This window comes from Crocodylus siamensis, chromosome 6 (assembly GCF_052110815.1).
Source record: "Crocodylus siamensis isolate JL-2025a chromosome 6, ASM5211081v1, whole genome shotgun sequence".
Taxonomy (NCBI): domain Eukaryota; kingdom Metazoa; phylum Chordata; order Crocodylia; family Crocodylidae; genus Crocodylus; species Crocodylus siamensis.
In genome coordinates this window covers 17,471,349-17,484,868 of record NC_143400.1, presented here as the reverse complement: position 1 = coordinate 17,484,868, position 13,520 = coordinate 17,471,349, and the positions used below count along the sequence as shown (strand labels likewise).

Sequence of the window (13,520 nt, the reverse complement as noted above, 5' to 3'; positions counted from 1 at the left end):
TGTGGGCCCCTGCCCCAGGCCATGAGGTCAGTGGTAACACAATAGAGAGTTGGAGTTCTCCCCTGTGGCTAGCTGTAGGGCCTCATGTCCACAGGAGCAGGTCCCCCCCCAGCAGAGTTTGAGGAGATACTGAGCTGGCACTCTGCTACAGCCTGCACCCTGGGATGCTCTGCAAAGCCCTCATGCCTCTTGCCCACAGCTGACCCAGGGCAAGGGGTGCTCAGATCACATTTGGCCGGTGGGGAAACACAGCATAACAAGCCCAGGCCACGCCCATCCATTTGTTCCTAGAAATGTCAGTCTTTATTAACCATGCAGCTGTGCCGCTGCCCGGGGAGCATGTAGAAAACCATCACGCTGGGAACACGCACCTGCAGTTTAGTGTTTTAGAGCAGTTCATCCAGGGCGTTATCCGCACAGCATGCACACGGCTATGTACAGGTATACACAGTGCAGGAATCGCCTCGCCGGCCCAGGCGCCACTGCAGGAGGGCAGCCTGGTGCAGGGGGCTGAGGATGCCGGAGCTGTGGCCCATGGGCTTCGTCCATGGGGCAGCCCCCCGGGCTTGCAGAAGTCTCCCCTCCTCCAGGAGGCTTCGGCAGGCAGGGGTGGGCAGGGTGCTGGGTGGGTTACCGAACACGCATGAGAGTTAATCCATGAGTGAGAAGGACAGGCCAGAGGAAGAGGGTGGAGGAGAGAGGCTTGGGGTGGGGGGAATGGACGGGGAGTTGCCGTGTGACGTCATTTGTACTCAGTCACAAGGAAAGACGAGAAAACGGCCAGATGGGAGCCAATCCATGAGGAGCTGCTGGGAGTGATGTCATCCCAGCCAGGGGCTTGGTGGATGGGGATGTCTGGATGGTGTAACTCCCACAGGGCGCCTGGGCAGGGGCAGGCCGGGGGGGGCGTTGCTGTGGGCTACTCTCCTTGCCGGAGGGGGCTGGCCCTGGGGAGGAGGGGGTTAAACCATCCTGCCAAATCCCAAAGTCATTGAGTGTGTCTTCAAATAAAAAAAAATACAGCTGTGCCCGGGGTGGGCGGAGGGGAGGGAGAGGGGTGGCACGATGATCACGCAGTGGAAGGTACCGTTTCCTGGGGCTTCATAGCAGGGCTTCGAGCTCGGGGGGTCCTGGTGCCCTGTCCATGTGGCTTCCCTATGCCAGATCTGTGGCTGAGGGGTGTCCTGTCTGCCGGGGGGTGGCTGCGGCTGTGGGACCCTGGGCAAGGACCACACCCAGGCCTTGGCTGGGTCCCTCGGCCTCTTGGGGCATTGCTCTCAGCTGCCCGGAGCCCTATGTTACCTGGGGCAGCAATGGGCTGCATCCCCTCTCTGCCCAGAGCCACAGGCAGTGGAGCAGGGTGGCTGGGCTGTGCACAGGCAGAGCAAGGTGCTCCCTGAGCAGGGCACCCTTGCCAACAGGCTGTCCCTTCCTCTGCCTCAGCCCGGCAGCGTCTCCCCGCGCTGGGCGTGACGCACTACAGGGCCGATGTTCCCGCCTGGTGCTCCTACCTGCAGCTGCACTGCACTGGGTCTGCAGCCATGGCAAGGGAAGGGGCCCATGCCGATGCACACAGCCTGGCCCTGGGTTGGGCATCATCCGTCAGCCATGGATGGGCCAGAGAGCAGCAATCTGGGATAGCCAGGATGGCGAGAAGCCAGGAGGATGGGGCAGGGGCAGTGTCCCAGGGGGCAGGACACCTTGTCCCTTGTGGCGGGTCATCACTTGTCCGAGTCGATCTTGATCATGTTCATCAGGGCGTTTTTGAGGCTGTTCTTGCTGGGGGACTTGACGGCAGGCTTGAGGCCAGCGGCCTCGGGCTGGTCCCCCCGCAGTTCCATCTCGATGGTCATGACGACCTTCGAACTGCGGGGGGACTCCTCGCCCGCCTTGGCGGTACCTTCCCTGCCTGCTAACCGCTATTTCTTGTCCTTGCGGGAGTCACCAAGGCCTCCCTTGGCTTTCTTCTCGCTGACCAACTTGGTGCTCCGGCTGTGGTCCAGCATAGCGTACAGAACGGGTGCCTGCAGGGAGGGGGCAGCGGGTGAGGCCTGGGCCACAGGACAGGGTGCACGGGGGCTGACAGGTCACTTATGGCACTGGGGCACGGCAGTGACTGTCCAGGCAGCCGTGGGGCCTTGACACTGAGCTGGGTCCCAGGGCGAGAGTCCTCCATCCAGTCCACCCCATCGCCTTTGGGCCGGGCGATGCTGAGGGACCTCAAGGCAATGCTGGCTTCAGGGAGAGGGCTGGGCAGGACTGGGCTTCACCATGGGGCAGGCCATGCCAGATGACCCCTGACCGCATCTCCACCTTGAGGATCCTGTGACCTATCTGGGCTTGACCTGCTCCCGCTGACGGGGGTTTCTCTGACTCGCGGGAGAAGAGCCTGCTTCCTTCTTTTCCGCACCCCCGCATCTTCCAACCACCCAGGAGCTCCCCCAGCCACTCAGGTTTGGTCCTTCTGGGGAGCCAGCAGATGTGGGCTCCGGCCCCATCTTCTGCTGTCTGGGAAGGACCCTGTGCCTTTCCCCACCCCTCTGCTCTCCCACCTGCAGGGTCCCCAGCTTCCCCCTGCTGTGATCCACAGTGCTGAAAGCTCCTCTGTCCCTGCCCCTGAGACCTGAGCCGCCTCCCTGCCTTTCCCAGTGCCCAAGGCTCACCTGGCGGCCGCGCTTAGAGGAATCCTTGCCTGCCCTCTGCAGTTTGCCTTTCTCCATCGCGCTGGAATGAAACAGAAACACCAAATGCCATGAAGCTGGACATGGGTGCATGACACCTGCCTGACCCCAACCTGCCTTGCCCTGGGCTGGAGCCAGCACAGGCCTCCTAGGAACCCCGCTTGGTTAAACACGTCCAGGGCTGCAGAGTCTGCACCCCTCCCGTAGCCAGCTGCCCCAGTGGTCACTTCCCCGCAGCGTTAACGCTGGGGCCTTCCTTCTGGCTGGAAGCTGTCTGGACTCACTGGCACCTGGTGCAGCATGTGCCATGGCACTAGCCCCGCGCCCCTGCAGACTGCACCCTGCCCCTCACCTGAGCCGTCTCTGCAGGGCTGCCTGCCTCCGCAGCCAGCAGTACCGGATGAGGTAGGCGATCACCACCACAACGAGGACCAGCGCCAGGACCCCGCCGATGATGGAGCCCAGGACCATACCGTACCTGGTGGGCACTGTGGGGACACAGGTCCTGTTACAAAGGGATGTGGGGCACACAGAAGCCACCTCACTGGGACTCAGCTTCAGGCCGTGGCTGGGGCGAGGGGCTTTGCAGGAGGCAGACAGGAGCCCAGCATTGCCCTTCTGCAGGGGCATAGCTCTGGGTTGTTGGGGGAGCAGCTCCAGCTCTGGTCCTGTCACTACCATTCATTATCTGTGCCCAAGCAGGACTGGGGCCCCATTGGCACAGAGCTAGAACCAGTCCCTGCTCCAGAGAAACCAGGGCACAGGGATCAGGCCAGTAAGCACCAGCTTCAGCCCTGCCTGGGAAGAGGATTTCTCCTTGGAAAGGCATGCGCTGGGCTTCCCTGTTGAACCCCAAGGCTGAGGGGGGGCAGGGTCATGGGTAGGTACATGGGGGCTAGGTGTGCAGCTCAGACAGGTCTGGCTGTGGGTGTGAGGGCAAGGGTGGGTGTGGAGGGGTCAGGCTTGAGGGGCAGGGATGGAGGTGGCCTGAGGCAGGCATTGGCAGGGGACCTCAGCATGGAGCTCTGGGCTGTGGTGCCCTCCAGCCCTGTACCTTTTTCAAAGACGTAGAGGTTGACCTGAGAAGACTTGCCCACGATGTCGGGCGGGTTCTTGACATCGCAGGTGAAGGTGCCATTGTCTGTGTACTGCAGGTTGTGGATGACGATGGAGCCATCCTTGTTGTATGGGTTGCCCACCCACTCCATGCGCTCCTTGAAGGTCCCCACATCATCTATGTAAGGCTGCCCCTTGGCATAGTGGAATATCTAGGAAGGGGCATGAGAAACCGGTGAGAGGCTGAGCCCGGCCAGAGGGGCTGGGATGGATGGACAGACAGATGGACAGAAGGGCTGAGATGGATGGACAAATTGGCTGAGGGGCCTGCCTGTGTGGCCAGCGCCTTACAGTTATGCTGTCCCTGGAGCTCTCAGGCTGGAAGTGCCAAGTGATGGAGATGTCCTCAGAGATCCACTCGCTGGACCAGAAGCTGCAGGAGAGGGTGATGTGGGAGCCCACGGTGCCATGGATCTCACGGTGTGTGTACACGTGGATGGCCAGGGTTGGAGACAGCACTGTGGGCAGAGGAGGACCAGGTCTTGTCAGCAGGCCGGGCCCCAAAACCTGACCCTGGTGCACAGCCCTGGGGGTGAGGGGGTTGGGGGGAGAACTGAGCAGCAGAGGATCATCAAGGGGATCCCTCCCCTCCTCTGCTGGTGGGACCGTGGGCTCCAGCACCCTGATCAGCATCACCAGTGCAGGAGGGAACAGCCCTGTTCCCAGGCACACAGCCAGGAATGGAGCCCAGAGCCCCTTGTTCAGGCCATGACCCTGATGCCGCCACCCAGACACAGAAACAGTGCTCCAGCGAGGCAAGCCCTGCTCCAGGCAGCGTGGAGGCCGGGGGAGGCAGGAGGCCAGTGCCAGCAGAGGCCACAGCAATATGTGCAGCTAATGTGGGACACTTCCCTACTGCAGCACCAGTGCCCTCCACATCTCACATGGCACCTGGCACTGGTGCCCTGCTGGGCATGGCGGGTTCCAGGAGCAGCCGTCCTCCATGCCAGGTAGCAGGAGAGGCCCCTTGGCTGGGAGAGCCAGCCTGGCCCCTCTGTGGGACACCAGGCATCTCCAGCATGAGAGACGGGAACCCAGCTCCCTCCAACCCGTGCGCCCACCTGGCGGGAAGCATGCCGGAGCCCCATGCCGATCCCACGGCTGGTGGCAAAGGCCCTTTGTCCAGGCCCGGAGAATGAACAAAGCTCAGCCCAGACACTGGCCCATTGTCTCTGCTCTGTGCAGCTTTGTCCTGCCCCCGCCAGGACGCTCCGCTGGAGGAGGCTCCCGCGGGCTAATTGTAGCCACGGCTGCAGTTCAAGGGCCGCAGACATTGCTGCATTATCCAGAATCACTTGGGCAGCACAGAGCTGCTGGCCCATCAAAGCGGGCTTTGTACTTCTGCCGGGCCCTTGGTCCACCTCTGCCCTGGTATCAGATTAGCTGCTGCCTCTGCACGGGCAGAGCTCACGCCCACCATGCCCCACCCAGGGCCTCCCCACTTAAACCTTTCTCTGGGTAGGCCAGGACCCAGCAAAGGTTGGAGCAGCCCTCGTACCAGGTTGTCACGTACAGCACCTGGCACTGGCCACAGCTAATGCAGCGGGGCTGTTCTTTGGGGCCTGCTGCCTCCTGTCCCCTCGGGCAATCTAGCAAGGGGTAGTGCCCACCTGCTGCCCTCGGCGCAGGAGCCCCATGGGCTCAGGGCTGGGGTCCTGGAGGCACTGCAGGGCTCACTGTTCCCAGCTGGCGTCAGGGCTGGGCTGTCATGCACACACTGCCACAGGCTGGAGTTTCCCTGGCCAGCAGAGAAAGGGGCTGTATGGACACCTGCTGGCAATGCCCATCTGGGACCTGCCCTGTCCCACAGCAGACACGGGGATGCCTGGCCACCAGGACCCAGGGTGTGAACACTGCACTCAGCTCTGTCCTTGCTGTGCCCCCCGAGGGCTGCAGTTCCTGGGGTCGGGCAGCTGTTCAGGGGCACGGGCAATGCTTGATGACAGCGTGGCCCTGGTTTCCCTGGTCAGCACCTGGGTGGAGGCAGCTCTTGTAGCAGAGGCAGAGCTCACAGCAGAGGGAACTGAGAGATGATGGGGTGTGAGCCCTCCTGGCGGCACAAGGTGGAGTGGGTTCCTGTCTCCTGTCCCCTTGGATGCTTGGAGGCATCTGCCTCCCTTCCCTGTGCCCTGCTGGGACATACGACTGCAGCCGTAGAGGAGCAGCCAGACCAGCAAATCTCCAGGCTGAGCAGGTGGCACTGGGGTCCCTGGCCATAGGCAGTGCAGCCCGTGGAGAGGCATGCCGCCTTTGAGCAGCCAGGTTGGCCCTGTCAGCAGCACACGTGTGATTGCACAGACTCCTGGTTAGATTTGGCTGTGGGGATGTAAGACCCAGTAGCCCTAGACCTGACCCAGGCTGCCTGTTATGTTACACCCAACCCATGTGGTTCAACAGGGAGCTGAACAAGTAGCTAAGGGCTCACACGAAGCCATGCCTGACTTCCCAATGTCAGAGATGGGAGTAAAACAACATGGCTCTATGGGCTGTCCTCCTCTCCATACAGCCTGTGCCACATGCCCGGCGGTCTCTGGGAAGCTGCAAGTACCCGTCTGGGATGTGCCATCCCAAAGGTCGGGACCAATATGGCAGATCTCCAGGGCCTAGCAGTGCAAAGAGATGTTCAGATGCTATGGGGAATCCCATAAGATGCCTCTCTGCAACTCTGAGAGTCCAGGGACCTTGGGCATCTGTCCCTTGGTGTCTGTGACACTCAGGGACATACCAGCCTTACAGCCCAGGGGAAAGGGATCATTTACCAAATGTCAAAGGAAAGGAGCAGTCCTCAGGCTCTCCCCCAGAACCTGCCACAGCTGCCAGCTACTGCCACCCACCCCGCACTACAGCACCGCACAGCCTGGCTCTGCCTCCACCCTGCAGCAGAGCAGGTGGGAGCAAGTGCCAGCAGCCCCTGCCTGGGAACACACCATGGGATGAATTGGGGGCACCCAAAACATTGCTAGCCTAGGCCAAGCTCCTGCCACACCCAGGGGCATCAGAGGATGTGGGAGGTGAGGGTACCCCCAAGGCTGGTGCAAGGTCAGTCCCTGTGCCCATGCTCCAGAGGAAACCCTCCTGCGCATGGGACAGACAGGGGGGCTTGATGCTAGGGGCAGCACCAGGGCGGGGCAGCCACACCTCGCTCCAGCATGTTTCCAACAGCCCCTGGCACTGCACCCCCAGCCCTGACAGCACATCCTGCCGCTGCCACCCACACCTTCCCAGTAATGCCCCCCAGTCATCTCTAGCTTGCCTGCACTCCCTCTCCCAGCAGGGCAGCAGCACCAGAAGATGCTCCTGGCTGTGTAGAGTGGCAAAAAGGACCCTGGCTGCCTGGATGGGCCTTCGCTCTCCGGGCTGAGGTCTGTGGCCTGGAAAGTGCTGTGGGATCCTTAGGGATGCATTGGCTGCCGGCATGGCAGCAGCAGGCACCTGCCTCATGACAGGTGCAGCCCCTGGGCTTCCTGGACAGCCGCTGGCAACCTGAGCAGCGAGAGCTGCCCCCCAGCCACCAGGTCCTGCCTTGGGAGCTCCCCTGTGGCCCCCGGCCATGCAAGAAGCAGGGTTTCCTCAACCGCTCACTCCTGCCTCCAGCCTTTTTCCCTTCCCCACATCTCAGGGGTAGGGTTGGATGGTCCCTGCTCCCTGGTAGGGGCAGTCTGTGTGGGGCAGCATCCCTCCCCACTCTCCTCCCCAGGTAGGGTGGATCCTGTAGCACAGATCTCTTCCAGTGCCCCCAGCTCTGTGAGCAGCCACTCACCCAGCACGGAGAAGAGCAGCACAAGGAGGACGGAGCTCCTGCTCCATGAAGCGCCCGGGGACGTCATGGCTGGCTGTTACTGTACAATCCCGAGAGACATGGGAGGGTCGGTGGCCAGTGGCGGGGCCGGGAATTTCTTGCCGAAGGATGGCTGGAGGGTGGGACCCTTGGTTTAAGAACAGCCAGTGTTTAGATGATGCAGGCTCTGCAAAACACCCAGGCCAATGGGAGCCTGGCATGTGGGTCCGTGGGGGAGAGACACACACACACAAAACTGAAAGGGGGCATTTTGTGCTGTGTTTGGGAAGGAGTGGTAAACAGGCTATGGGCACATATCTGGGCACACAGACGGCTTTGTCCGGCAGCATTCCCTGCCCCGGCGTGGGCGATGCTGCAGCCCCCGGCTGGAATGTGGAGTGAGCCCGAGGGCACAGGCGAGGTGGCTGTGACACAGGGCAGGGTACTGGGGAATGGGCCCAGCTCCCTCTGTCCTCTGCAATGGTCAGGGATGATGAGTGCCGTGGGGCTGTGGTCCCAGCACAGCTGCTTCCTGTACCACATCACTGCATCCAGGGGCTGCATGCACATTCAGTACCGATGCAGCAGGCTGTGCGGCCCCTCGGATACCGTCCCTGCTGGCTGGTGGGTAGCGTGGCCTCGTCCTTGAAGTGCTGCTGTTGCTGTGGCTCTGAGCGTGGCCACGCAGCCAGCAGAGGAGACCTCCACACCTGCCAGGCATGAAACAGGTTATGCAAAGCAGCCAGTCCACAGCTTTTTGCTTGGAGGTCACAAATGCCAAGTGGAGCTGCCTCTGGGGTGTGTGCGGCCTGCCGTCCCCAGTGAGGGGGGTGAAGCCCACAGTGCAGCTTCTTCCACCTCCACCATAGGCCCAATGTGGCCCAGAGTTAAACGCCACCAGTGATGGAGTCTGGGGACATTGGACTCAGGCTGGTGGCTGCGGCTGCTGTGATGGTCTGTGATATCCTGCCTTGGTTCCCAGCTGCTGGGCTGCCCAGGACTCACAGCCGGAGACAACTCACCCTGCAGGGACTCGGGGCCACATGAGGCCAGTTCAGGCGCTGGTCTGACTCAGAGCCCCCATAGACTTTGTGGGTCTGGAGGGTGCTGAGAGGCTCAGGAGTCCAGTGTGCTGGGCTAGGTCACGTGCCCGAGGCTGTCCCAGCCCGACCCTAGAGTCTCCTTTGAAAGGGTTCCCCAGTCCCTGCAGCAGCCTGGGCAGCACTCAGCTGGATCCATGTGCTCACCACAGGGGCATGAGTCTGCCCACAAGGATCCCTCTGCCAGATCAGAGCCTTTACCTTCGCCCCACCCCACCAGACAGCACCCCCATGCTCGCCGCTTTTCTCTGAGCTGCTGAGACCTGAGGAGAAGAGTCTGTGTCTCACCTGGGCCAGGCGCTGGACCTGCAGGCTGTCCGGGCAGCTGCTGTGCCAGGAGAATCCTGGAGGCCTGGCTGTGATAGCAGGGACGGACCCCTGGGCCACCTGCCATGGCACCTGGCACAGGCTCCTGGCTCCCCTGCCACCACTGGGCTGCGAGCCTCCCCTGTCCAGGCTTGGGCTCAAGAACGGCCTCCCTCCTCCTCCTCCCAGGGCGCCCAGCTCACGCCTGCAGCAGAGCAGGACTTGCACTGGCTGCCCGTTTTCCCTGGCCCAGAACCAGCCCGAATCAAAGCCTGCAGTTGTCACATGCTCAGCACCAGCTGCAGCCCCACTTGCCTGCCAGCCCTTCACAGGACGATGTGAAACGCTTTTCTGTCTGTTAAAGGGTCTTGTCCCTCTGCTCAGGGTCAGGGTTCACTGTGTAGTTTTGCTAGTCAGTTAGAGAAAGATTAGTTCAGGATGGTTTGGATAGGGCTGATCCCCTGTCAGGAAGGGCGGGCGGGGTGGACTGGACGTGACCTCCAGATGTCCCTTCTGGTTCTGCTTTTCTAAGTGACTCTGAGCCTGTGGCCCTTGCAGGGGGGCCTGTGCTGTCCTGCTCCAGGGTTGTGGAGGCCACGGGTGATGCTCAGCATTGGCTCCCCGGTGTCAAATGCCCCCCTGCTTGGTGCTGATGCTGAGCGGGCTGAAAGCGAGCTCATGCTGAGGTCCAGCTCCGGTCTATGGGAAGGCACCAAGATCCCTGCCAGCAGAGCCTGGGCACTCAGGTTGCCCTTGAAGCATGAGAGCCATGGTCAGCAAGATGCACCACAGCGCTCACGGTCTGTACTCTCTGGTGCACCATGGCCTGCTCTTCCCAGACCTGAGTGCGGTCCAGGCCCAGCACCTCCCCTAGTCTTGCTGCTCCTTGCTCCACAGTTGCAAGTCCTGCCCCTCCCATCTCTGACCCTGAACAGATGGCAGGAGGCAGTATTCACAGAGCAACAAGCCCAGCGGTCCACCCCCCACCCCACTACCAGCCATACCCTCCCCATAGCTTGGCCTTCATGTCTAATTATGGAGATAATTAGCTCTGCCCCATTCCCCTGGCTGCTTGGCATCTGGGAAGGTACTTGGCAACCCAGCAGGCTGCTCTCACACTGGGCTCCTGAGCTAAGGAAGGCAACGGGACCAGCACTGAGGGAGAGAGAACGAACCAAGAGGAGCGAAGCGGCGAGAGGATGATCAGTGGCGCACACCCCATGACTCTGGGGGCTCATGGAGCATGAGCAGCCCTGGAGCTGAGGGTCTGTGGCAGCTGGGGCCCTGCGCTGAGCTGCGGCTGCTCCCACACGCGGGCACGGGCTGATGCATTCCACGGGCCGAGGGACGTGGGGTTCGGAGTCACAAAGACAGCACTGTCCCCAGCTGGGCTAGGGTGTGGGTGAGTCCTTCCACATGTCTCCCCAGCACAGGTCTTATCTACTGCTGAGCGGGGTGTGGGGAAGCTGTTGGGACGAGGGGGACGTCCCAGTACAGGATTAGCTGCACAGAAGCAGGGGACTCGGTGTGGGGGAGGGAGGTCTCTGTAGAAGGGGGGTCTGGCGCCAGGCTAGGGAGGATGCTGTAACCTTCAGGTTGGACCAGATCCCAGCTCCCTTCCACGCTGTCTCTTCTCTCCACAGGGCTGGCTGCTTTGGGGGAAGGTGCAAGGAACTCCCTCCTGGACCACAGAGGAGCTGCCTGCTCCAAAGCCCTGGGCAGCAAGGTGTCGGCTCCCCCTCGACTCCGGAACCTCTACTCCTGCCTGGCTTAGAGCTGTAATGTGCTGCACTGGTACCATGGGCTGTAACCCAGCAGCACAGAGCTGTGGATGCTGTCATCCCAACAGCGGAATTACACCAGGAACTCTACGGCGGGGAACTGTACCTTTCAGGGGCTCCGATACACCCTTACGAAGACTGTGGCCTCAGTTTGGGGTGATCAGATCCACAGGCCGATTTGCTTTGTGTGCAAAACCACTTCCTTTTTAATGGTTACTATTATTATGTTTTGTGCTGGACCCAGATGGGCCCCTTGTGCAGCATGGAGAGCACCAGGCCATCCCTGCCTTTACATTTGTTCTGTACCATTAGGCACAACAACCCCTTGCCCCTGCCTGTCCTGTCATGACTTGAGGCCTGCCCTGTGCAGCCAGAGCCAGCTGAATAAAGCAGCATTTTTTCTGTGGAGAACGATGATGACACAGGACAAAAATGTTGACTTTTTGACAAAAAAAACTTCAATTTTTCATTGAAAAATTAAAATCCCAACTTTTGGCCAAACTCCAGTTTCCAGAAGCAAATTCAGACAATTCTACTAAGAAATGAACAGTTGTCAGGGGAAGGAGGCATTTCTGTGGGACCGTCTTCTGCCTGAGACCAACTTTTCCATCAAAAACACCCATTGAGGGAAATCCCTTGCCCTGCCCTCGTCATGGCCTTGAGATGTCTGGAGATGTTTGCATTCCCCTCCGTCTGTCCTGGGGCTTTCCAGTCATGCACTGAGAGCAGAGAGGAGGGGTAGAGCCACGACCCCTGCTCCGACTGGCTGCGATGGTCTGTTTCTGGGGTCCCGCAGGGTGAACCCCGTCTGCCAGGGACCCGACTGTTATGTCCCTGATGTAATCCCTGCAGTGGCAGGACATTGACAGTGCTACCTACCATCCCACGGCTTTGCCCAAGGCTGGTTAGGTAGGGCGCCGTGCCCAGCAGCTGTGTGACAGGACTATTCCTGCAGTTTTAAGATGGTGTTAGACCAGTGATTCTCAACCAGGGCACTCCGGGGTGCCAAGAGATCCTTGTAAGGGTGCCCTGAGGTATGAGAAGATAAGTGTGGTCTGAAGAGATAAGGAGATAAGCTAAGCAGATAAGCCAGGCTCAGACTCAACTCTGCCTGGAAGATTCCCCCCATCCTATTGCCCAGCCCCTGTGGAAGGAGGTTGGCACTGTCATTTATAAATTAGTTTTTGAAATTGGGCAACACTCAGTTCCTAATTTACAGAGAGCTGCTTCACACCCAGTGAGGGGAGCCTTGTTTGTAGTTGGGGATGCCTTGAGAACCACCTGGACAGACACGTGTCTGGGATGGCTGAGACAGGGACCCATCCTGCCTTAGGCAAGGGTTGGGTGAGATGTGAACTCCTGAGGTCCCTGCCAGCCTGACTGCACTGTGGTCCAAATTCCCATTTGTCTGACAGTGAGGAAGACCCTTGGGTGCTGCTCCTCCTCTCCCACGCCAGGAGTGCAGAGGTGGCAGCATGGCGGGGTGGGGCGCTCTTGCATGCAGGCTCACGGCTGCACTGCTGCTGCTACAAGCACTTCCTATTCCAGGTGGCGCACACCTAGCCTGCAGGTTGCGGATGCACCCCAGGAGCTGCAGGGCATAGTTCTCAGAGGGTACAGGATGGCAGGGCCTGTTTGGCACAGAGCTCCTCAGAAAACCTGTCCCCAGTGGAACATAAGGAGCTTTGCTGCCCTCTGTACTCAGCCTGCCTTTGACGTGCCAAGATCCGATGCCCACGATGAACGGAGGGATCTGGGAATGCCCACCTGCAGGGAGTGGCTCACTTGCATGCTGCAGCATCCTCAGAGACAGTGTCAAGGCCCTCGCCCCTCCAGGCAGCCTGGCAGCCTGTCCTGCCCCTGCCAGGGCCAGCCCCTGCATGTGGGCATGGCATTCCACCGGCCGGGAGCCTGAGTTTTGACTGACAAAGAAAACTCTGTGCTCAGCTCAGCCAAGCGGGGGTGGCTCTGGGGCTGCAGTGCAAGGGGTTTTAGGACAGCTGGGGCTGGTGCAGGATGGGGCAGTGCAAAGCGGGGAGCGAGGGCTGGACCGGTAGGCCCAGCAGTGAATGGGGATGGCTCTGCTCCAGCACTGGTGGCTGGTGAGCAGGTTTTGCATCCCTCTATTGACCAAGCAGGCCTGTGCACTGAAGGTGGTAAGTCTTTCCCTGCTTTCTGAAGGCCTTGATACATGTGCAAGTGATTTATCTGTAGGTATGTCAGGCAGGCAGCACACCCAGAATGGGTCCATCATCATGAAGGCTGCAGCTGCTTCCACCACAATAGCAAATTATCCAGTCATTTCAGTCAAAGGTTGCTTTGATTGTTGTGTAACAAGGCCCAGAGGCTTAATGAGCTGAGGTCAACTGGGGCAAATCCAGTACCTGGCCCCACGCAGAAGTAAGCAAGGAATCAGGCCCATCATCCCTCAGGAAGAAGGCTCTGCTCATACCAAGCGTTGTAAATTCAGAGCAGGCAGAAGCAAGCTGCCTGGGCAATGGATCACCTTGCTGTACCTCTGCTCCCTGCTGGACCCTTAACCCCGACTATGGGGTTTGATCATGGTTTGTTACTCCTGCCTTGTGCTTTGCACCACAAGTGACCTACCCTGACCCCCACACCCTGGTCCCACCAGATCCTATACCCCTTGGACTTTGACCTGAGCTCTACTCCTGAGCTGGTGCTCGGGTGTTTCGTCCCATGGAGCAGAACCGCTCGTTTTCTTTGTTACTGAGCTGGAGCTAAAGGAATCCACACG

At 60.3% G+C, this 13,520-nt stretch overlaps 1 protein-coding gene across 1 annotated transcript; it reads right to left on the bottom strand.

Moving 5' to 3' along the window:
- Positions 1–286: 286 nt before the first annotated feature.
- On the bottom strand, positions 287–7,705 carry MPZ (myelin protein zero). The gene is made up of 6 exons (XM_090051900.1): positions 7,558–7,705; positions 4,089–4,255; positions 3,736–3,949; positions 3,034–3,169; positions 2,664–2,724; positions 287–2,024 (listed from the first exon to the last, which is right to left on the bottom strand). Exons 1-6 carry the CDS (start codon positions 7,622–7,624, stop codon positions 1,920–1,922), a joined length of 750 nt encoding a protein of 249 aa, XP_089908026.1. The 5' UTR covers positions 7,625–7,705; the 3' UTR covers positions 287–1,919.
- Positions 7,706–13,520: the final 5,815 nt, after the last annotated feature.

Bases quoted from the DNA above. Each gene is read 5' to 3' on its own strand.
- MPZ (XM_090051900.1), bottom strand. From the start codon at position 7,624: ATGACGTCCCCGGGCGCTTCATGGAGCAGGAGCTCCGTCCTCCTTGTG. The intron at 4,256-7,557 runs GTGAGTGGCTGC...CTCTGCCCACAG, and splicing joins GCTGCTCTTCTCCGTGCTGG to TGCTGTCTCCAACCCTGGCC. The intron at 2,725-3,033 runs GTGAGGGGCAGG...GTTTCATTCCAG, and splicing joins GCCCTGCAGAGACGGCTCAG to CGCGATGGAGAAAGGCAAAC.